The sequence below is a fragment of the Drosophila gunungcola genome (genome assembly GCF_025200985.1).
Source record: "Drosophila gunungcola strain Sukarami chromosome 2L unlocalized genomic scaffold, Dgunungcola_SK_2 000052F, whole genome shotgun sequence".
Classification (NCBI taxonomy): Eukaryota; Metazoa; Arthropoda; class Insecta; order Diptera; family Drosophilidae; genus Drosophila; species Drosophila gunungcola.
In genome coordinates, this window is record NW_026453165.1 from 579,798 (window position 1) to 603,796 (window position 23,999).

General features: G+C 42.6%; 3 protein-coding genes across 15 annotated transcripts in view; 2 read left to right on the forward strand and 1 right to left on the reverse strand.

Annotated features, from left to right (window-relative positions):
• Positions 1 to 185: 185 nt before the first annotated feature.
• On the forward strand, positions 186 to 1,765 carry LOC128253536 (ribonuclease P protein subunit p30). The gene is made up of 5 exons (XM_052981991.1): positions 186 to 329; positions 390 to 577; positions 1,030 to 1,098; positions 1,153 to 1,427; positions 1,486 to 1,765. Exons 1-5 carry the CDS (start codon positions 239 to 241, stop codon positions 1,757 to 1,759), a joined length of 897 nt encoding a protein of 298 aa, XP_052837951.1. The 5' UTR covers positions 186 to 238; the 3' UTR covers positions 1,760 to 1,765.
• A 425-nt stretch (positions 1,766 to 2,190) lies between these two features.
• Positions 2,191 to 23,999, forward strand: part of LOC128253569 (serine-rich adhesin for platelets) — a 44,529-nt gene continuing 22,720 nt past the window's right edge. For 6 of the 13 annotated variants that reach the window (XM_052982038.1, XM_052982040.1, XM_052982045.1 and 3 more), the window contains exons 1-6: positions 2,192 to 2,299; positions 12,021 to 12,502; positions 12,842 to 20,784; positions 20,850 to 21,027; positions 22,833 to 22,920; positions 23,129 to 23,282. In XM_052982038.1, coding sequence (XP_052837998.1) covers positions 12,459 to 12,502; positions 12,842 to 20,784; positions 20,850 to 21,027; positions 22,833 to 22,920; positions 23,129 to 23,282 — 8,407 coding nt within the window. In that variant the 5' untranslated portion in view covers positions 2,192 to 2,299; positions 12,021 to 12,458. Of the gene's footprint in view, positions 2,300 to 12,020; positions 12,503 to 12,841; positions 20,785 to 20,849; positions 21,028 to 22,832; positions 22,921 to 23,128; positions 23,283 to 23,999 lie in introns of all 13 variants that reach the window. The other 7 variants (XM_052982042.1, XM_052982043.1, XM_052982048.1 and 4 more) reach the window with 3 other exon arrangements.
• LOC128253571 (uncharacterized) lies at positions 21,073 to 22,717 on the reverse strand. Its single transcript, XM_052982055.1, has 2 exons — positions 21,943 to 22,717; positions 21,073 to 21,882 (listed from the first exon to the last, which is right to left on the reverse strand). The coding sequence occupies exons 1-2, from the start codon at positions 22,520 to 22,522 to the stop codon at positions 21,134 to 21,136; spliced, it is 1,329 nt and encodes a 442-aa protein (XP_052838015.1). The 5' UTR covers positions 22,523 to 22,717; the 3' UTR covers positions 21,073 to 21,133.

The window sequence follows — 23,999 nt, forward strand, 5'->3', positions numbered from 1 at the left end:
ATACTTGGGTATAATAAGCTGTTCTTTAAAATTAATGACTAAAAACATTATTTGTTTATGAGTTACCAATTACCCATTTCAAATTATATTTTAATTATTTAAAAATACTTGTTAATGAAAAAAAAAATACTAACTGCCAGCCCGGATAGAACAGCCACACTTTTATACATTTTTCTCAAACGGCCACTCTAGACACTAGTTGCACGCTTTGGCCGAAAGTCAAAACAAACCAATAAAAATGGAGCAAACGAAGCCATTTTACGATTTAAGCATTGCCTACAACAAGGACGACTCGGTGATGAGGGCCCTGCTCAACGAGCTCGTGGAATGTAAGTAGAAGTGGAAGATTTTAAATGTTTTTCCCACTATCAACCAATAACTCTTTGCAGTGGGCTACAAAACCATCGCAATCGATCAGAGTTTCGATCACAGCAAAAAGGAGGCCGGTAAACGGGGATCCGAGATGTTTCCCGAGCCCCACAAGATTGAGCATCTGCGCAAGGAGTTCCAGAACAAACTGAGGATCCTGCAGAGAATCACCATTCTCTACGTGGACGTTAATGTGGCGCATGCAATGGTGAGTTAATTTACTCATGTTACTAATCAAGTTCGCTATAAGTTAATAACTAATTAATTGTCAAATATAGCTTCGCCTGATTGAGTGTATAAGTTAGATAGGTTTGAACATCTTTATTTAACTTCTTAAAAATGTAAAATAGTATAAAGGCCCTTTGGAGGTTTTTTAAAATTACAGCACCAGTTAAAATGTACATTGTTCTTGCTACAACTCTTTTGTAATCCTGAAAACAGATCACAAGGGTCATAATTTCATTTACATATATATTGTAGTTATTAATTTATTATTTAAGCGTATAAGTTATATAGGTTTAAACATTATCACTTTAATATCTACAAAAGTTTTATAGTTAATATGCCTTTCGAAGTGCTGTACAAACATTTGGAAGACAAACACGTTTAATAATAAACATGTTTAAATTCAGTCACCATAACTAAAAATTTATTTTTCAGAGTGTTTCCCAAAATCTGCGAAAGTTTAATCTAATTGCTGGCCAGCCGAAAACAGATGCTGCTTTGACGGTACATAGCTATACATTACTCTTGCGATCTACGTTTAAGATAGTTTATCTTTAGCACTGTTGCACCACATTCAATGGGGACCTAATAAGCTTTGATCCTGTGGCTGGATCACGTCTTTCGGTCAATCGGAAAGCCTACCTGGTGGCCGTTCGTCGGGGCCTATTCTTCGAGATCAAATACGCCCCAGCTATAGCCGATTCGAATAACAGGAAGGACATAATAAAAATCGCACAGAACTATTGCACCAAAGGAAAGTCAAAGAACATAATTTTCAGTAGTGGAGCGGCGCACGAATTCCAGCTAAGAGGACCCTACGATGTGGCCAATCTGTGAGATCTTCGCTAGATATATATCGTTCAGTTCTTTTTCATTTTCTGAACCATCTAGGGCCTTTATTTTCGGATTATCGGAGGACCAAGGCAAGAACGCTGTGGATCGGCATTGCCGGCAACTCTTTTTGAGGGCAGAGTCGCGTCGCATCGGCAAAACCATTATGTTTGTAAAGGGCAATGGACCTATTGTATTCTCAGGCAGCTCAGAGGACGACCACAGCGAGGAAGACGACGATATGGAGGATCTGGAAACGCAAATAGGAGGAGAGGATGAATCGGAAACTAAAAATGAAAATAAGCAATCCAATAAACGACTGAAAATGGCTTAGCATCACTTATTAAATGTTTTTTTTTATAGAAAATGCATTTTGTATAACCAAATAATAGACCTTTTTGTGTAACGCTTTTTTTTTGAAAAATTTGACTGGAAGAATAGTTTACGGTATTTTTTTTACTAATCTGTTAATATTTTTTGTTTCAGATGATACAGTTGTGAGGAATTTAAGTCCCTGCAAAGACAATTAATTGTTACTTATAACAACTTTTCTTTACATAATTACTCAATATTGTTTTATAAAACGATTATTAGAATGTATACAATATTTGTTGAAGTTTTAATTTAAAAATTAAAAAAAAGTATATTCTGATCCGTTATCACCATGGCGCTGCCACCTTATTTCTTTTCTGTGGTATATTTTTAGTATGTAATTCAGAACGATGTCTACAGTCTGGTTGTCTTCCATGCGAAACTATCGACTAAATGTCGATTTTTGGCCCAGCTCTAGCGTACAACAACAAAACAAAATGGAGGTCTTTGATGTGTGTGTCGCGTTGTCTTGAAAATTGCTGCTAGAATTTTGCGTTAAACGGTAACTAAAAGTGCAAATCAATTGAGAAAAATTGCGGAAAAACGCGTTTTAGGTTGCCGGCAACTGGAAAAGCACCAAGTCCGAGCGGAATTGAACGTATTTTAAGCAAAAAATGCATTTGAAAAGCCCCGTGCGGAGACACTTGAAAAGAAAAAAATGTTCAAAGAAGAAGAGAGCGGAGGGCGAGAGAAAAAGAGAGCAAAAATAGCAGGGAAGACGAGCGACGAGACGAGAAGAAAAACGGCAATGCAAAAGAAATATGTATTTCGCGAGACGAAGAAGAAAAGCTGAAAAACAGCAGCCCATGTACAATTTCAATTGTTTTTTCCTTCGCAGTGCCAAGTGCATTTCTCTCTGTGGCTGTATGTGAGTGGTTAATGTGTGTGTATGTGCGATTAATTAATGGCGAAGTTGGCGGAGAACATCGAAAATCAAATGCAAAAGTGTGAGCGACAACCGTCTAATACAATTAAAAATGGACCTCAACTGCGGGTGTGTGTGTTTGTGCGCGATGCTAATTTAGGTTTTCGCCTTCATTTTAATGTTTGATTTTAATCATCGCGTTGATTTTTTCTTTTGATTTCTTTTGTCCTGTTCTGCTCGCCATTTTCTTTGCCCCCGCTTTTTTCTTCCAAAAAAATGTGTTTCACTTCGATTTTTTTTTCTTTCGAGTATCGCGCGTCTCATACATTTTGTGTATGTATTGGTGCTGCAGTGTTGCCAACATTATTCGGAAGATGCAGCGCCGCACATTTTGCACCTGTGCAGGAGACAATCTGCGATATCCCCTCCACAACCTTTATCTCCCCTCTTTTATTCACACCCCCGAGTTTGTCCATCTGCCATAAAATAATGGCCAACACGGCTACAGTTGCTCTGCTGTCGCCGCAGTCGACGTTCTCGCTGCTCTCTATTCACATTTTGTTATTGTGTCGATTGGAGAAATCGAACTGCAAAGCATTTACTAAACTTTTTTTACCATGTTTAATTCAAGTGAAAATCATTAAACTTGGATTTACTGTGAAAAATTTGAGAGGTTTTTGCTTAAAATTGTAATTATAACTTTAAAAATTTAAACCTTTTGATCTGGGCTAAGTTTGTCAAACTTTTCCTTAGCAAACCCTTTATTTTTAAATTCACATATAAACACCACTAAAGTCAAAGTAAAACCGAACATTCGTAAAATAGAAAAGTAATTCTTGTTTTTATAACTTTTAATTAAATATGTTAACACTTTGTGTTAATTTTGCTTTTACTATAAAATCAGTATCTTTTAAGTCATATAAATTCGTGTATTTGTTCTTGCACATTTTTATATTTTCCACTTATAATAATGATTCACTTGGACAGGTTGTACTGTAGTTGGCATGCCCCATCGATATATCGATATTGATGGCCTGAAGTAGCACTCACATAGATACAGTGCAACGGTATCCCCATTTGTGGCTCTTCCTCTTGCTCCTCCTTGATTGCTTTTTGCTCTGCTTCGGCCGCTGTGTCAACTCATCTGTCTGCCTCCCTACACTCGCTCTCTTCGCACTCACATACTCACTCGCACGCACACAGTTGCTAGTGGACACACGTTTTTCTAGCCGGGCCACTCCGCTTCTTCCTCTCCCACTCCCTCTTCTGCTCTCGCACACGGAGCTCTAAGTCGCGCAATTGATGAGAGAGCGTAAAATTCATGCGCTTGTCGCCGCTCTCGACCGCGTCGCGTCGTCTGTTGTGCACCTCTTCTTCTTCCACTCGGCGGCTGTAACAATTTTTTCATTCCATCTGCGGCCTTTTTCTTTTTCCACTTGTGCAATTCCCAAGACGCTGAGATTTTCCCCTGACTTCCAGCAATATCTATTGATTTCTTTGTTTCTTTTTGGCTGCAGTAAAACTACGTTTAATTGTAATTACCGTGCGTTAGTGTCAGTGATTGAGCGTGAGAGGAGCACACCGCGAGGAGAAGAAGAAGCAACAGCCTCGCGATTGCAATCGTTGCGCTTTTGCAGATTTCACCATTGCTTCTTGCTGCGGCAATTGTGCTACAATTATTATTTCGCATGTGTATCTACACTTGAATTAGCATTGTTGTTGTTCTTGTTGCCCGAGTCATTCGTCATCTGTCATTCTTCCGCTGCGCCTAACTATCGATAACTTGCGTCCCAAATGATTGCGTGACCAAAAGCCAAACCAAAAAAACACAAAACATAAAAACAAGAAAAAACTAGGGACAGCGAGAGAGGAGGAGATACGTGAACTTATAAACCACACAATTGAACTGTAAATTGTGAGAACCGGCGATAATAAACAAGATAAAGTCAAATGGATTAGCAGCCCTAAAATAAAATGAAAAACGGTGAGTAATAGTATTTGCAACTATATTCCAATTATAAGTTCATTGCGACAAACGGAATCGTGAAATCGCGAGCGATTTACAACAAAGGCCAGGCAAAAAATGCTTTTTAGGAATAATTATGTATCTTTAACCGAAACCAGATACACACGTACACTCAGCGAGACAGCCGAAACACCAAACACACACACAGACAGACAGACACACTGTCAAACGAATTGAGCGAAACACAAGCACACAAGCGTCAGCAAAATAATTTCAATCAACTCTTTTTCCGAAGAAGAAGAAGCAGCTAAAAAAAACGTCACACGCCTGTTTTCTTCCTCTTCGCCGCACTCGCCATCTCCTTTCTTCCCTCACTCGTTAAAATGTGAATAAAGCTAAAGTAAAGTTAACGCGAGTGGGCAGTTCCACTCATTGCTTACAGTTGTTCTTGCTTTCTTTGGAGCTACGGCGAAAAAATTAAGAAATAAAAAGAAAAAAAAACTTACGTGTCGTGCAAATGAGGAATACAACAACGGGGGGCACACAAACTCAGATACAGTAAAGCTTCTAAATAATATTTAATGTCAATTAAATTAAATCAAATAAATTAATGTCTAAAATAAATTACTTTTAGCTAATTATGATAAATATAGGCTTTGAAAGACAATAAATAGGTATCTGCTTTTTAAGAAATTATAAATGTATCGGTTCAAAAAATGATTAAATTAAAGCAAGTTAAAATATTTATGAATATTTGTTTTTGTAAACAAGCTTGAAATGAAAAGCTTGTTTTGACTTGTAATCATAACAAATACATGCTGGATGATGATTAAATATCAAAAGAATCGTTTGAAATGATTTAGTAAGGTTTAAAGTTTTCAAGTTACAACTGTAACCAATCGAACAGAGCGACGAGCGCAAGAAGAAGAGTTGATGATGGGAAAATCAGGCAGAGACGTCGACTGAAGCAGCGACAGAGACCATATAATATCATCCATCCCAAAAATCCGAATCAAAACCGACCAAACAACACAAACACACAACAGAAAGGCAAACATTTGAACGACGACGACCCCAACTCACAAACACACTCAGGCCCACCGAACATACACAAGTTCAGATACAGATACATGTTCAAACAACAGGCACCACGATATGCGAATGCGAATAAAATAGCAGCAACAACTATGCGGCGAATTTGCACGAATCATGCGAATCTCCAACACACAAACACAAATGCATAATACGTGTTTTGTACTTGTCGCCGTAATGTTGTCGCCGCCACTCGCCGTCTTTTCTTCGTTTTTGCTTTGTTTCGCAGATTTTCTCTTCCCTCGCAATATCTTACTTCTGATGGCCGACCACCCAATAACTACCACAAAACTCAACTTTGTCTGACTCAAAAATATCTCAGATACGTTTTACTTAAAAGTTTAAATGAAGGCTATGCCAAGTATAACCATGGTTCTATTTACTATTTCAATATTATTAATATATTAAAGTAAATAAATTAAGTAAAATAAATCGTTATTCCAAAGAAAATTGTTTATAGCTAAGGAGTTTTATTATAGATTCTTTAACAACTAATTTTAAAAAAAAGATGTTTGTAGAAAATTTGAACCATTTATTGCAAACTTCTAGTAACCTTTTATTGACCCAAAATTTAATATTTTGTTTATTAATGAATCTGAAATCGATTGTTAATTTTTTAAAATTTTTAAAGTTTATTTAGTGTTATCGGTTTTGTTGCCCTGCCTCCTCGGTTTATGCGCATTTTTTGTTTTGACTGACTAACGCAACCTCTGCTGCCCACTCTCTTTCTATACGAAACCGTCGCTTTGTCGCTTTGTCTCTCCGTCGTTTTTTCTTCACTTTCCGTCCGTCTTTCTTTCTTTTCGCAAGCAAAAGTCGACTGCGACGTTGGCAGCTCTGCCGCCAAAGGCCGGCATAAGTCTCCCTCCCACCCCGTCCCTGCTGCTGGTGCAGCACGTGATATACTCGCTTTGCTTTTGTTATTTTGCTTTTGGCCTGCTCTTTAGCGCTTGCTATGCTTTGCTTTTAAACTTTTCTTTTAGTTGTGTGTGTGTCGGTTTAACATTTTTGCTTTTATACGCTCGATTCACTTGTTGGGCTGTTTTTTTTTCTCTCTCCGATTTGCCGTGAGTTTCGTCGCTCTCTTGTTTTTAGCCGGCACGTCAGTGTAGAGAGAGCCGCTCTCTCCCTCTCTCTGATTCTCTGTTTTATTGTCGCTGCGTTGACAATGGACACCTCTATATCCATTCGATCCGGTTTAGGTCCAGGTGCAAATTTTATACAACAGCTTACCTCAATAATCGGGTCAGGACTTGTGTCTGCATCTGTGTGCGTTTCTTGCGGCCTCCTTTGGCCACTTTGTTTATATGTAATTTTGGTATTTCTAGCGGGAATAATGGCGTCAGTTTTTTCGCAGATCCACAACTAGCTTATTTTACTTCCGGCTTCTCCGCACTTCGACTTGACACTTAGGGAAAACTATTTGAAACGTAGAAAATAAAATCTGCAATCTACTTACAAAAACATTGAAGACGACATAGATATTTACGGATAAAACAAAGATATTTTTTATACCCTTGCAGAGGGTATTATATTGTTGGTAACAAGAACGCAGTATAAATATTCTTGATCAGGATCAATAGGGGACTCGATATAGCCATGTCCGTCTGTCTGTTTATTTCAATAACCGTTTGCGAGCTCAGTTTAAAAGCTAGCAATCTGAAACTTTCACAATTGTTCAGTCATTGTACGCAGATCAAGTTAAAAAACGCCCTGATCGGACGTCTATATCCTATAGCTCCCATAGGAAAAATCGGATAAAACTTGCAAGAATTGAAGATATTTCGCGCAGTGTAAAAGCTATTGACATGCATCTTTCGCAATCGTAATTTTTTTATGCTTACCTTGATCAGGGTAAAAGCTCGTGCCGATCGGACGTCTATAGCATATAGCTCCCAAAGGAACAATAGTATAAAATCGCTTAAAATTTTATACTTTTCAAATTTTATTTTTTTATGTATACCTTAATCACGTCCTCGTTTTCATTTAAAAAAGAAAACAACTTTTTTATTTTGTAAAAGTTGCGCCTAAGTTTTAAAGATTTTCTTTCGTTGTACATAATATCCACTGAATAGTTTAGTTGTTTTTGAGCTTAAAAAATCCCTGTCCAATAATTTGTCAAATTTTTTACAACTAGAATGGTTTTTTGAACACTACCTAACCAACCATGTATGTATTGTGGTTTAAATTTTTGAAATGCAAGCTTTGGATATATGTAAATCCGAAAAATTTAAATTAGGCAAATTTTTCCTTGTTATTCTTTATTGAGATAAGATACAAATTATAATTCAAACATTTCTTATGTTATTTTTATATCATTAAAAGAAACAACTATTGCACTTCACTCATATCTAATGCCAATTGGGCCTACCACAAATATACCGTTACACTTTTAAAAGGCTCCGAAGCGTTTGTAATTTTTGCCCAACGAACTTTTGTGGGTTGTTATACATATGTTTGTGTCTCTCAGGCGTTTGTGTAGTGTGTGAGTTTTGACTGAAGTCTCTCAGCTAAGCTCTATGGCTTTTCCGAAAACTGTGTGTCCCGGGTGTGTGTTTGTGCGCATTTTGCTGCTGCGCCCATCTGTCTCTGCTGCTCTGCTTATGCCCTTGCCTCCTCATTTCTGCCTTGGCCGCTCTTTGCCTCTTTTTGGACCGCGCTGAGTGACGGACTTGGCTGCCGCCGTTGAATGTTGCTTTTCTTACAATAACCAACTGTACTTTTTAGTTACTGTTAGCAGGGGGCCAGCCACTTAACTTGATTGTTATTAAAGCCCGATTCATTTGTTTGTACATAAACATCATCCATGGTATGTTGTGTATGTGTGACGACATTTTGCAAACACTTAGCACTGCAAAAAAAACAACACCAATCAGCAGCTAATATCATAACTTTAAGAATCTTCTTGGGAATACTTAACAATTTAAATATCCTGGATAGGTAAACGGATTTTTCAGGATTTTTTCTTCTTCTTTCCAAAATATAAAATATATAGAATATAAAAACAATGAAACAATAATAATAACCATATGGTGTTAACCACATAGATTTTGTTTACATATAGCCTTTATTATACATTCTTCCTAAATGAATTTAAACCTTTGTTTTTTTAAGTGATTTGGTATCGAACATATTTTTTATATGCGTGTAGATCTGACCTGCCACCCTGCAACCCCCCTTCAAACATTGTGGGTCAGATATTCGTTACATTTAAAAAAAGTTCAAAAAGAGCAGACAAGTCGGACCTAAATGCGAAGCGAGAGCACAAAACAACTGTCAAAATTGTGAGCTAACTAAAAACATTTGCCCAAGACGCAAGGTGAATGAACCTTTTTCTTGCTTTTTGAGTTTTGTTTATGGGGTTTGGTTTTGCAAAATGTTTAATCTTAAGCTTTGGGGAGTTTATTCATTCAGGTTTTTTTATTCGTTAGGTACAGCTTTGTGAAAAATTACAGCAAAGGTCGTATGTAAATATGTTTTAATGTTTCCATGAAAATAACTAACTAATGGCCTATAATTGAAAAGAATTTATGTTTTATTGTATTTATATAAAAACTCATCAAGATTTTGAATTTATTTATTTTTTTGTATATTTCTTGAAAGTTTCTTTTTTTGGAGCGTGTGCTATGCTATAAAACAAATTTTAGTTCTTGTTATATTTATACATACAACCCAAGGATTATAAAGCTCTAAAATTGATATATTTTTCCTATTTTGAAATTATGCTAGTAGTTTGCACTTAGCTGTATATGCTTACACATTTTTACATGGCAATCGACGGGTAACACTTTTTTAACGGTGAGAAAACTGAGACTTGAGGTGAACTCTTTTGAGAGCGCTTTTCGTGGCTCATAAAACGATGAAGCAGCATGGGAAAAGAGAAGAAATAGACCCTGCCCGAAAGCTAAAGCTAATCCGCCATTCTGAAAGTGGTGGGGTGGTGTTGTTGTATTGGCGGATCGGGTTGTTGGTGGTGTCGACGTCGTCGGGTCACAAAAATGTGGCTCGCCTCTTTGTCGTTGTGGACACACTAAAATTTGCTTGTCTATTATCACCTTTAATCGATTTTTCGCTTATTTAAAACAAACGTACAGTTGTGCGCAAAGACACAATGTGACATAGACAAAAATACAGAAAGAGACGGAGGAGAGAGGCAATAAGTAAAGTATAATTTCACAATTTTTTAAATGTCTGCTTTGCTTACCCAAACACACAAGCAAACACACCAAGCTACTCAATTACATACCAAAACATTCGTTCATATGCATATTACTATTGCTTTTAGTTTATTGTTATTCCAATTACTCTGCTTGATTTGTTTTTGTAATAGCCACGCCAAAAAATAAGAAGAGGCGGGCAAGAAGTAAAAACTAAAGCGAAGAAGAAAAAAAACGACATACACACATTCACCACTTACTGATAGATATCTGCCAGATATACATACAAAGTAAAGTCTCGCCGCATACCATTACCATTGTGTACGGGCGTGTGTATATACCTCTCGCCTAATAATAATGGCAAGAGCTGAAACTAAATAAATAAATAGCTGAAATTGCAAAAGCGAATTGTAATTGATTACGGCAAAGTCAAAGCAGCCGGGGGTAACAAAAACGAATATGCACTGCGAAAAATGATCGGGTGTGTATCTATACTTTATTATTTAATTTTAATAAGCAAGCACTAATGTGTAATAAACAGTCAGAACACAAAATATTCTTCCACATTAAGAGCTTCCATATTTCATGGAATTTATCAAAATTTTAAACATTTAGTAAATTAATTTTTTAAAGCAACCTTTTGATTTTTGTGGTTTTAAAACTAAAAATAGGGCTCTATAGCTGTAGTCAAAACAATCTAGTGCGAGTTTTATGGTTTTGGCAAGATTACAGGTGACTTCGGTTTCTTCTTGTTACTTATAATAAATTATCTTAACTAGTTGCTAATTAATTTTTCTCGGTGTGTAGGTCACGACGACTATCTAAATGACTGTCCAATGAGCTCGGACAACTCACGGCAAACTCGCAAAGGGGTGGAGAGGGGTAGATAGGGAGCGGGCAAGTGGGTGGGCGACTAAGGGGGTCGAGCGGTGCTAAGCTGTCCGCTTAGTCCATGTCAGCCACTCCACATAGGTTCCTCTGATGATGTGCCATATAGTAACTGAATGCCATTGGGTATGTGAGTGTGTAACTAGTTGACTGACTGCGCTCTCGGCTCCCCCATCCCCCAATCCCCCTCTTCTCGGCCCACCTCACCCATCCTCATCTTTTTGCACACGTATTTATAACAGTACACCGAGCAGCGAATTTCGGTTGTCTATTTGTTAGTGTGTAAGTGCATATTGCTATGTACTCACTGTAGTTTTGTCTCTATATCTCTCCACTTTCCATTTGCACACACATAAAACAGACACCACACCTTGCCACCCCACCACTCCCCCTTCTTTCCGCCCCATTTGCATATCTTTGGGCTCTCGCAGCTTCCAACAATAACAACAACCAATCGTCAGTATACCCACCCGCATTTTTTCCTTCGCTCTCTGTGGATTTTTCACTGCTACTTTAGATTTTTGGCTAAAGGCAGTCGCAGAGACAATGCGAAAAATCGATAGAGTTGACATTGTTTTTTCTCACTGTCGCCGCAGAAGATTTTCACCCAAGATTCACATCCACCCACCACTTACTCTTGCCATAAGCTCTCCACCAAAACCAAAGAAATCCAAAGCAAAGCAATCTAACTCACCTTTTATCTGAAGTGAATGGTTTTCAACCATTTTATTAAGTAAAATTTAAATATTAGTTTTACAACCTGACAATATTGCTCAACATTTTGGGGGGTGAAACTGTACGTTATATGTGCCATTCTAGAAAATCCATAAGCGTATAGCTTTTCCCCTTAAAAGTTAATGCAACAGCAACAAAAATAAATTGTAAGAGTAAAACAATGCGTTCTATTATAACAGTGACTTAGTACTTATTATTATTGTATGACTATTTGCAAAGAATACTAGCTATACAAAAAATAATCACAAAATTTATATGAATAACAATATTAATGTAATTATTAAATACAAAAAGTAGTCAATGGTTGACTAATTACCCTATTTGCTCTTTTCTTTTCAGATCCACTATATTTTTTACATAAATCAAAACGAATTGCAAACTTAACGCTTAAAATACGTTCAAAACTCGAATAATGCACTACTATCCGATAAATTACCGTTTGACGTGAAACCTTTTATACAAAATTTATCGATATTAACCCATTACCCATTCGAAATCTTTCCGAAATGTTTTTTTGCAGCTGTGAGCGAATGTGTTTCAATGCGAATATGTCAAAGGTCGGCCATGAAGTGCGCGAAACAAGAGACACAAATGATTTTACCATATAAAAGCAACAACAAGACGTTAAATTGCACACCAGTTGTAATTAAGTTTAGTAGTTAGAACCGCAACCAATCAATAACTAATCATAATCGATAAGGCGAAGGTGAAGAGAGACCGGATCGCAGGGGTAAAAGTGAGCAGCGGGAAAACAATATCCGCACCCCCTGAGAAGTGGAACTTCTCCTCAATCGCCTGGTTCTCAGTCACCGGCTACTTTCGAACTTTCGATATTTTAACAAAGACCACGCGCAGAGAGCAGCATCAAAATTAAGCCAATAGACGACCAACATAAAACGCAGCGGCGTCCTTCGACGCGTAACGGACATTTCTGTGTGCGCTGCGTTTAAAAAATCTGATGGATGGAAATGCACAAAATATGTTTCACGGAAATCATCAAGGGTGAGTTTTTCTTACTTTAATGATGTCACCCTAAGTTCGGAAAAAAGGCTATTAAAGGTCTTGATGACTGAGATTGTTCCTAATTGAATGGATATTCTTTTTAATTGATTATAATTTATTTTAATACATTTATTTAAAACGGTTTTTTAATTAACAAAATTATAACAAATAAAAAAAGTTCTTAAACTTATCCGACCGTCTTATTGGTTACTTATATACTTAAGTGTTTTGTCTTTTTTAAATAAACAAAGCCAATATTTAAGGAAAGTTATCTGTTAAATTCATTTAACATTAATTTTAATATTCTTTTTAATGATCCATTCTCTTTTGTTCCTGCAGAGATCCCTATTACCGGTACGATGCGGCAGCCGCCGCAGCAGCCGCCGCAGCGGCTAATCCTCGGGCAATGGGGCCGCCAGGCGGCTATCCGCCGCGCCACCGCCCCCCACATCCGCTACAGCAGCAGCCCCAATATCCATCGTACCAGCCAACGGCGGAGAATCTCTACGGGCTGGGGGCCGCCGACCACCAGGCGGCCATGGGCGTTGGCCTCGGTGTTGGAGTAGGAGTTGGCGCCGGAATGGGGGATTTAAGCGGTTGGGGAGCGGCGCCCTCGGTTCCGGGTCAGGCGGCAGCCTATCCCGGAACCGGACTGGGAGCCTATGGCCATCCGCAGGCAGCTCCACCGGCGCAACAGCAGCGCCAGAGTAACGCCAGCGCATACCGCCAGCACATGCCCGCCTACGGACAACAGGAGCAGCAGAAACTGGCGACCTACGGCGCGCAACAGAGCATGATGGCGGGTTACGGATCGTTAGCGCCCCAGCAGCAACAGCAGCAGCAACCTCCAACGCCCCAACAACAGCAGGTGCAACAGCAAGCACAGCAGGTGCAGCAGCAATCGCAGCAGCAACAACAGCAGCAGCAGCAGAGTCAGCAGCAGGCTCGACTGCCGCAGCATTATCCGCAGGCTCCGGGCCAGCACCCGTTGTATCCTGGGGTGGGAGCACCCACTGTCCAGGCGGGACAACCTCCCACGCCCCAAGCTTATGCTCATAGTCCGTACGGGAGTCCCATGCAGCATCAGCCGGGCAGAGGAGCGCCACAACACGTGGGCTACGGTCACACCGGTCTGGATCAGGCTTCAGCTTACGGGCAACATGTGCCGGGCGCCGCACCACCGGGCCATCACTTGACAGCGCAGCAGCAGCAGGCTGCGCAGCAATTGGGAGCCCACCAGCAGCAGCAGCTCCAATCGCAACAGCAACAGCAGGCGCAGCAGCAGCAACCGCATGTCTCGTTGATGCAGCAGCAACAGTTGCCGGGCGCTGGACTACCGCCACCGCACATGGGAATGCCGCCTAGTTACGGAAGCCACCATCAACAGCAGCAGCAACAGGCCCAACAGCAACAACAGCAGGCAGCTCCGCCTTACATGTCCAGCAGCAAACATCAACAGGCGGCAGCTCAGCTAAACTCATCGCCCCAGTACCGCGCTCCTTTCCCTCAGCTTTCGCCACAAATGTCGCCACGACCGCCGACTATGTCGCCGCATCCGCAAATGTCTCCTCGGCCAGTGGGCGTGTCACCGGCGAAACCACCGCCCCCCCAACAACAGCAACAACAAACACAGGCACAGCAGCCACAGGCGGTAAACAATCAGCCCAGCCAGCACAGCATTCAAGGCATGGTGGGTCTGCCGTCGCCGCGTCCCCAGCCACCCACAAGTGGAGCAGGAGGAGCGGGAGCGAAGGGTCCAGCGTCAGTTGCTGCTCCCGTAAACACATTACAGGCCCTCGAACAAATGGTGATGCCGACGCAGGCTCTCGGGTTGCCGCCTATGGATTACCCCTCGGCTTACAGAAGTTCTGTGGGTGTGGGTCCCAGAATGCCCGCATCTCCGCAGCAACAACAGCAGCAACACCATCAACAATGGGGCTCGACCCAAGGCGCACAGCACTTGGTGGCACTGCAGCAGCAGCAGCAGCAGGTACAACAACAACAGCAGCAAGCGCAACAGGCACCGCCGCAGCAGCAGCAGGCGGCTATGTTGCAGGCACAACAGCAACATCACCAGCAGCAGCTGAATATGTATGGTCAGACGATGGGACAGCAGCAGCCCCAAACCCCTCAGCAACAGGTTGTGCCGCCCGTGGCTTCACAACCTCCAGTGGTGGCCACCCAGCAGCAACAGCAACAACAGCAGCAACAGCAACAACAGCAGCAGCAACACCAGCAGCAAACACTAAACGATCAGCTGCAGCACTCGATCAACGATATTGTTGGAGGAGGTAGTAGTGGTGGCGCAACAGGCACCACCCAAAGTCAACAGCAGCAGCAACCCCAACTGACGGCCATGACGTCGCCTTTGCATCAGCAAAGTCTGCCCAGCATGCACCATTTGATACAGCCCACCATGGAGACAGCTCAACCGCCGCAACAGCAACAGCAAACGCCACAACCGCAGGCAACTCTAACATCGCCGCACCACCAGCAAATGCAACATCAGTCACCTATACACCAGCAACAGCAGCAACAGTCGCCGCACCACCAGCAACAACTACCCAGTTACAATCAGTCGCAGCAGCAACAATTTGATCCGTTTGCTAACATACTAGGAGACAGTCAGCCCCCTGCAGCTCAACAGACAATGTCACCTGCTCATGTAAGCTCGCCAATACCGACGCAACAAATGCAACAGCAGCAGACGCAACAGCAGCCAGCTCAGCAAGTACCACAGGCGCAGCAACAACAGGTGGCGCAGGCACAGCAGCCAACGCAGCAGCAGCAGCAACCTTCAACACCCTCACATCACCTGAGCAGCATTCTCAATGAAACGGCCAACTCAAATGATTCCTCCACTTTGGCAGTGGCTGCCAATGACAGCAACAACAGCAGCAGCAACAGTAGCACCAACAGCATTGTCAACAACCAGCCCACTTCGGTGCACGACAGCAACTCGCAGAGCAGCATTAACAGCAGCAGCAACAACCAGCAACAGTTGCTCATGGACAACACGAATTCGCACGGAGGAAATTCGGAATCTGTCCAGCATGTCGGAGTCGATGCTGGCCTTTTCGATAACAACTCCATGTCCTCCACATCCGCAGCAGTTGCAGTCGTGGCCTCCAATGCAGCTTCTGCAGCAGCTGCACTTTTGGATAGTAATTCGCAATCCTCGAATGCAGAGTTCGAGAAGAATCAGAGCGAGGGCGAAGGACTGAGTGGCGTGGGAGGAGCTTCTGTGAATGAGGCGGAGTTGCCACAGGACGAGACAAGTGTTTCAAAAACCCATGAAGCAATTCTAAGCACAGAATTACCAGCAATTCAGGAGGATCTGCAAGACAAGCCTTCTGAAGAGATGGAACAAACCCAGCTGGGGCAACCTGCGGGGGATTTGTCTACTTCTTTGTCAGAGGAGCCTAAAATTATAGAGGAGTTAGGAGAGGACAAATCGCAATCTGCAACTGCACTGGGGACCATAACAGATCCAACCACCTCAGTGGGACAACCCCCTCAGCAACAGATGCCTCCCATGGCACTTCCCATGCATCCAATGGCTCCCGGATACGATGCCCAGGGTCAGGCACAAGGTCACATGCCATCCATGATGCCTCCGTATGGAGGTGCACCTGGCATGTATCCCACTTATCCGATGTTGCATCAACAGGAAATAGCTGCATTGCAGCAGCAGATTCAGGAACTGTATTGTATGCCTCCGGGACACGAGCTCCAGCACCAAGATAAGTTGATGCGGATGCAAGAGCGTTTAAATCTGCTGACGCAGCACGAGATTAATGATCAGTGTTCCGGCGGTCCACAATGCATGCTCTTTCAGAACGTTCCGCCAATGTATGGGCCCCCGGGAAATCCCTTGCTCAACCAACAAATGGTAGAGAGCCCTCAGGTGTCCAGTACCACTGGAAGAGGGAGAGGAAAGGGGACCAACAAACCACGCAAACCACGCGTCAAGAAGGGTGAAAAAGGTCAGGCAAGTCAGCAGCAGGATCTGATGGATATCAGCGGTAATGTGGTGGTGGGAGCAGCTAACGCCATCCCAAGTATCCCAACGACCCAGCTGCCTGTCTCCGAGGACTGTGTGACACAAGGAGCGGGCGATACCAGCGTGGTCGGCATGCTGGAGTACAGCGAGGGCATGGGTGATCTCTCGCAAGATGTACACTCAGCGAATGAGCTGGATACCTCTACCGACGGAAGTGGCAAAAAGAAGAAGCCACGCAAGCCCAGGACTCCTAAGGATCCAAATAAACCTCCGAGAGATAGGACACCGAAAGCTAAAAAGACCAAGGATCCCAATGATCCCAACTCTACTGAGACACCAGCAGCGGGAAAAAAACGAGCAAGTGTTAGTAAGCGCAGAAAGCAGTACGGAGAAGATGGTACTGAGCAAACTGGAGAGGGCAGTGAAGTGGAAGACAACAAGCCGTTGGTGCCTAAGGCGGGATCTGCCGATGGTGAAGCGGAAACCACTTCGGGTGGAACTGGCGTGGATGGAGAATCTCCGGACTACGATGACATACCCGTCTCAAAAATTCCGCGGGGTGCCAATGAAGACGATAAGGACGCCGAAGCTGGGGATGAAACAGTGGACTCTGTTCCCGACTCAGCAGGCGATCCTGCCTCCACTCCGAGCAGAAGAGATCGCAAACGATCCACCGCTAGAAGCCGACGCAATGCAAATTCTGAGGAAGGAGGCAGTGCGCGCAAGAATCGTGGATCTCTATCCGCCAAGGCACTTAAAAAGAGAAGAAACAGAGGTCGGATTGTGCCCGAATCCGATGGCGAGGATGACACGTTGGACAGAACTCCACCCCCATCACCTCCACCAGACTCTGAGTTAGATTCAAACAAGCGAAGATCTTCAAGGAATACTCAACGGAAAAAGTACATCGATGATGTAATGCTGAGGTTCTCCGATGACGAAAACTCTCTGTTGGTGGCTTCCCCCGTAAAGAAGGATAAAAAAGCCTCCACGAATGCAGGCAATTCCAATGCTGGCAGTGATGTGGAAAAAGCAGAACCGCAATCTGGCGCCGAAGGAGAGCCTGGTCAGGAAGTGGGTGAAGAGAAGTCTAATCTACCCATGGACGAGAGCAGTCAACTGGAAGCCAGTTCGAGTACTTCAGCAGCAGCGGCGGCAGTGGAAAAGGAGCGACAAATCTCCAGCGATGCCGCCAACGCAGCCATGTCGTCCAAGCCCAATTACGTGTACATAAACACCGGCGATGAAGACAGCATGGTAGTGCAATTAGTCCTGGCCTTGAGAATGGGAAAACGTGAACTCATCCCTGAAAAACCGAAGGAAAAGACGATCGAACCCAAAAAGGAGGAAGATAAAACGAGTTCAGAAGAAGCTTCAGCCGAAAATGTTGATGGCGAAGAAAAACCCAAAACTGAGAGTGCAGAAGGTGAATCCAAGGAAAATTCAACCGAAGTCGAGGAGAAAAAACCGGAAATCTCAGAAATGGAGGTGGAAAGCAAAGAGGATCAAGAGCATGTGGATACTAAAAAATCTGACGAAGACAATAATGATGACAAAATGGACGTAGATGATGTACCGAAAAAATCAGCTGAGGAAAGTGAAACAGGGGAGCAATCAGAAAAAGTTAATACTGAAGGAATTGCAGAACTTACTGAAGAAGACAAATCCTCCAGTGTAGAAGCGGCAGAGGAAGCCAAGGAGACCGAGGCTGTCGCTGAGAAAATGGAAGAAGATGAGAAGGAGGAAGGGCAAGCCAAGTCACCTAAATCCAAAGAAGAATCAGAGGAAAAGTCCATCGACGAATCCAAACCCGAGGAGGCTACTACAGAAAAAGATAAGAAGTCGGTAGAACACGAAAGCGATAAGGATCAAAGCCAGAAAACAGAAGAACCTGTAAAGAAGGAGGCTGGAGACGAAAACGAAGCTGACAAGGAAAACAAGCCTGAACCCGTATTTATTGATGTGGAGGAGTACTTTGTGAAGTACCGCAATTTCAGTTACCTTCATTGCGAGTGGAGAACTGAAGAGGAACTGCTCAAGGGTGATCGTCGCGTGGCTGCCAAGATTCGCCGCTTCCAGCAGAAGCAATCTCAGCAGTTGAACATATTTGAGAACATCGAGGACGAGCCCTTCAACCAGGACTTTACAGAAGTTGATCGAGTGTTGGATATGTCCGTTCATACGGATGAAACCAGTGGGGAGACCACTAAGCACTACCTGGTCAAGTGGAAGTCACTTCCGTATGAAGACTGCACCTGGGAGCTGGAAGAAGATGTAGATAACGACAAGATCGAGCAGTATCTGCGCTTCAACAAAATTCCTTTGAGGTGCGAGTGGAAGGCCAAGAAGCGTCCCCATCCAGAACTTTGGAAAAAACTAGAAAAGACTCCAATCTACAAGGGGGGAAATAGCCTGAGACCCTATCAACTGGAGGGTCTCAATTGGTTGAAGTTCTCCTGGTACAATACTCACAATTGCATTCTGGCCGATGAAATGGGTCTGGGAAAAACCATCCAGAGTTTGACCTTTGTGCACTCTGTTTACGAGTACGGAATCAGAGGACCCTTCTTAGTAATAGCTCCACTCTCCACAATACCCAACTGGCAGCGAGAATTCGAAGGCTGGACAGACATGAACGTGGTGGTTTATCACGGTTCGGTGACTAGCAAACAAATGATACAGGACTATGAGTACTACTATAAGACAGACAGCGGGAAGGTCTTGAAGGAGCCCATCAAATTTAACGTTTTGATAACCACTTTCGAGATGATCGTGACCGATTACATGGACTTAAAGGCCTTCAACTGGCGCCTTTGTGTAATTGATGAAGCTCATCGTCTAAAAAATAGGAATTGCAAGCTCCTCGAGGGTCTGCGACAGCTGAATCTGGAACATAGGGTCCTGCTCTCCGGCACTCCCTTGCAGAACAATATCAGCGAGCTGTTCTCGCTGCTAAATTTCCTGGAACCCTCGCAGTTCTCCTCGCAGGAGGAGTTCATGTCCGAGTTTGGAAGTCTCCGCACTGAGGAGGAAGTAAATAAACTGCAAGCCTTACTTAAGCCCATGATGCTGCGTCGTCTAAAAGACGATGTGGAGAAGAGTTTGGCGCCAAAGGAGGAAACTATTATCGAAGTGGAGCTCACTAACATACAAAAGAAATACTATCGAGGAATCCTGGAACAGAACTTTAGTTTCCTAAAAAAAGGAACCACATCCGCTAATATACCCAACCTGATGAACACAATGATGGAGTTGAGAAAGTGCTGCATACATCCGTATCTCTTGAATGGAGCTGAGGAACAAATCCAGTATGATTTTAAGTCCCAGCATGGCGAGGACCCAGAGTCTTATTACAAGAATCTGATTCTCTCCGCTGGTAAAATGGTTTTGATTGATAAATTGCTACCTAAGCTGAAAGCGAATGGTCATCGCGTGCTCATATTTAGTCAGATGGTGCGTTGTTTGGATATTCTTGAGGATTATTTGGTCTACAGAAAGTATCCGTTTGAGCGAATTGATGGACGAATTCGTGGAAATCTCCGTCAGGAGGCCATCGACCGTTATTCCAAGCCAGGATCGGATCGTTTTGTGTTCTTGCTTTGCACTAAAGCAGGAGGACTAGGCATTAATTTAACAGCTGCCGATACGGTTATCATTTATGACTCGGATTGGAATCCACAAAACGATTTGCAGGCGCAAGCCCGATGCCATCGTATTGGCCAAAGGAAAATGGTGAAAATCTACCGATTGCTCTGCAGAAACACGTACGAACGTGAAATGTTCGACAAGGCTTCGATGAAACTCGGATTGGATAAGGCTGTCCTACAGTCGATGAACACTCAAGGCTCAAAGGATGGCAATAACAAGCAGTTGTCTAAGAAGGAGATCGAAGATCTGCTAAAGAAGGGAGCCTACGGAGCTGTCATGGACGACGACAATGCTGGGGACAAGTTTTGCGAAGAGGACATCGATTCAATCCTTAAGCGCCGAACCCAAGTCATCACCATGGAATCGGAAAAAGGTTCAACCTTCTCGAAGGCTTCATTTGCTGCCTCTGGCAACCGATCTGATATTACCATTGATGATCCTGATTTCTGGACCAAGTGGGCCAAGAAGGTTGACATTGATCCAGATGCTTGCGAGCGAGATGAAACAGAGGACCTGGTACTGTCCGAGCCCAGAAGACGGACCCAAATCAAACGCTACGGTCACGAGGATGTTATGGAGCTTAATTCGGAGGATTCTTCCAATGAAAACAGCGATGAAGAGGGAGGAATAGGTAAGAATATAGGTGCCACCTAGTAGTTGTAAAGAATGTAATCTAATTTACTTATACCATACTAGGCCTTCGTTCCCGTCGCCGCAAGGAGAAGCGAGATCGCAACCGTGAAAAGAAAGGCAACGATGAATACATTCCACGCGAACGGGATGCCCTGGCTGCCTTGGGGTTGGAGGAGATTCAATATGGTAACTGGGCAAAGTCCGAGTGTTTTAAGGTGGAGAAGGGACTGCTTTCCTTTGGGTAAGTTAATAAAAGATGAGTGGCTTACATTTGAAAATAGTTAAATGAATTTAAATATATGGTTTATTTTTGGCTTGAAGGCAATGGTATACCGATGCTATACCACCTAATTGTCATCGAGTCGGTTTCGCCGGCGAATGGCATTGTTGAGCTTCATGTTGAGGATATAAATCTTGCGCTGCAGCATCTTCTCCTCCTTTTCAAGGACGTGAGCCTCCTCCTTCCGCTCGATATATTCGCTTACACTAGGGGCCTCGTACTCCTGGAGTTGTGCCTTCAACTCGTCCAAGGTCACATAGTCTTTGGTGTTATGCATTTGAACGGCAGCCACCTCCTTCTCAAGCTTCTGTATGGCTCGTGTGACTTCTTCGGTCCTGTTTAAAACGGTGCGCATTTCAGTCTCTAAGTTCATCATGGCCTGCTTTTCCTCTGTCATGGCCAAAGATGTTTTGCCTGTGACTCCTTTGAGTCCCGCCATGTGGATATTCTTTTCCTCCAACTGATTAACCAGTTCGGTTCTCTTGATAATCAGCTTTTCAAAATCCACCGCCGTCAAGATACCACTGAGATCTGATTTGGTTATCAGGTCCGCCCGATGCTGCTGGCATGTTTCTTGTAGAGAAACTATGGTCAATTTCATAGTTCCCAATAGAGCTCGAGCATTTTTAAACCAATTTGTGGTAAACTTGCGCAACTTGCGTTCAATCTGCCGCTCGGTGGCGGACTCCAAAAAGGCCACATCGTTCTCATCTCGGAGGAAGTGAAGCATAAAGTTGTTTTCCGTCTCAATGGTTTCCTCACTTCGGAAGCGCAGCTCCTCAATCTTGGCTCTTAGCTGTTTCACTTCGGTCATAGCTGCAAAAAAGATTCAAAATAAGCTTTATAAAAACAAGACTCATTGGGTTTGCGGCCCACCATTCCTTTCTATATCCGCGACCCGCTTCTCCACCTCTGCTGCTCGTTTCTCGGCCATTTCAGCCTTGGCCTTGAAGTTCAGCTTGTAGTCGATCCCGCGTCGCTTCTCAGGGGCTCCAATGCCGCTTATCGAGACCAGCTGATTCACCGACATGGGTATGGAGCGCTTGGAGCTCGAGTGCCGGCTACTCACGCCATGACTTCCCTGTTGGGATCCCCTTTTTGTTTGCAACTTTCTGAGAATCGAAGTTCGACGCTGCCTTAATCCCAACAATAACTTTGGATCGTTCTTCTCGAGGAACTCGACCATGATGTGATTCTCCAACCTCAGAGTAGCCACATCATTGTGCACTTGTTCGATGGTTCGCAGCATGTCCAGGGCATCCAAACTGGCCAATCGCGTTTGTCGCTCCTCGTCTGTGAAGTTGCGGAAGTCCTCTAAATAGAACTTGTATATAATAGCCACAACGTCCAAATCCTGCGGCGCAGTATATTCTAAAACATGCATTTTGCTTTGATGAGATTTTACCGAACGCCGGCTTTGCGTATCGGTTCTCAAGCTATGACCAGACATCTCCATTTCTACAACAACAAAGCGTAGTAAATACAAGTCCTTGAAACAACAAGACACTTTTTAGTTGGTCTTTAGCTTTGTTGAATTTGTAAGATTGAAATTCCTTCCTGAATTTGTGTAATAATATTGTAGACCGGTTTTGTACTAATAAATAGAAATGACTTGATGGGTTAGGATTTGAGATTTTGCTAGAGTGAAATAATTTCCTTTTGTACACTTTGGTTTGATTCAAACATTGCATATTTAAAATTTAAAAAAAATGAAAGTTTAAAAGCAAGTGAAAAACGCACTAATAATTTATTGACTTTAATTGCAGTTGGGGCCGATGGTCGGAACTTCTGGAGCTAGGACAGTTCAAGCGAGGTTGGCGTGATATCGATGTCGAGGATTGTGCTCGCATTATCGTAAGTGAATAAAAAGATCAAGTGGTATTGAAATAATACAAAAATCACAAAAAAATTCTTAATGATGACCAACCATGCTAATATTGAGGAAACTTTAGGTTTTCGCTGAGTAAAAACTAACTTCTCAACCCGCTGAAACTAACAATTCAATGAAATGATGGCCAGTATTCGACTTGCGTAAACAAATATATTTCTATACTCCTTGCAGCTCCTTTACTGTCTGCAGGTCTACAAGGGAGACGAGAAAATCAAGACGTTTATCTGGGACCTGATCACGCCGACGGAGGACGGTGAGGTGCAGAAGATCAGCAGGGATCATAGTGGCCTACACAACTTGGTGCCACGAGGTAGGAATGCCAAAGGTATGGTAAAATATACATTCACGCACACTCCAACTGATGCACGGACGTAGAGAGTTATAAAAAATAAATAAGACAACGAGCTGCTCCAAAATAAAAATAACCAACGAACCAATTTTATGTACAAAATTCTTACCCACAATCTGTATAAGGCTCTGGACTAACTATCTAATTTTATTTGTGGTTTTTAAATATGCGTATCCGTAAATGTTAGATAATCAGTCCACGAACCTAATTTTATTTGTGTAGTGTGTTCGGGTCTGCCTAATGGCCTTTAATTATTCTTCCCAGTGTTTTCACTGATCTACCTTTCTACCTAGTCAATAGCTTACTTCAATCTGGAATCCAATCTCTCAATAAAGACTTCGAAACGGACCTAAAACTGTGACTTATAATGACCTTTGAACTCGACATGACTAAGAAAAGTGTGTGTATGTTTTGTTGCCATGCAATTGTATGCCTTTTACCATATTAAATCTTATTTTTATGTACTTATTGATTTACCTTAGTTTTAAAATAACATTCTATATCAATATTAACTGTTCATACCATATATGTTTTCAGTGCTTTTTGGCGAAACTTTACTAATTACAAATTAAATTGTCTTTGCTATTATTGTGATAATAAAACCGAATTTTAACAGAAAATTTCAACCACTAACCTTTAAAATATAATAGTGCTATTTAATACATATATTTAGATACATAAATTTTTCAAATT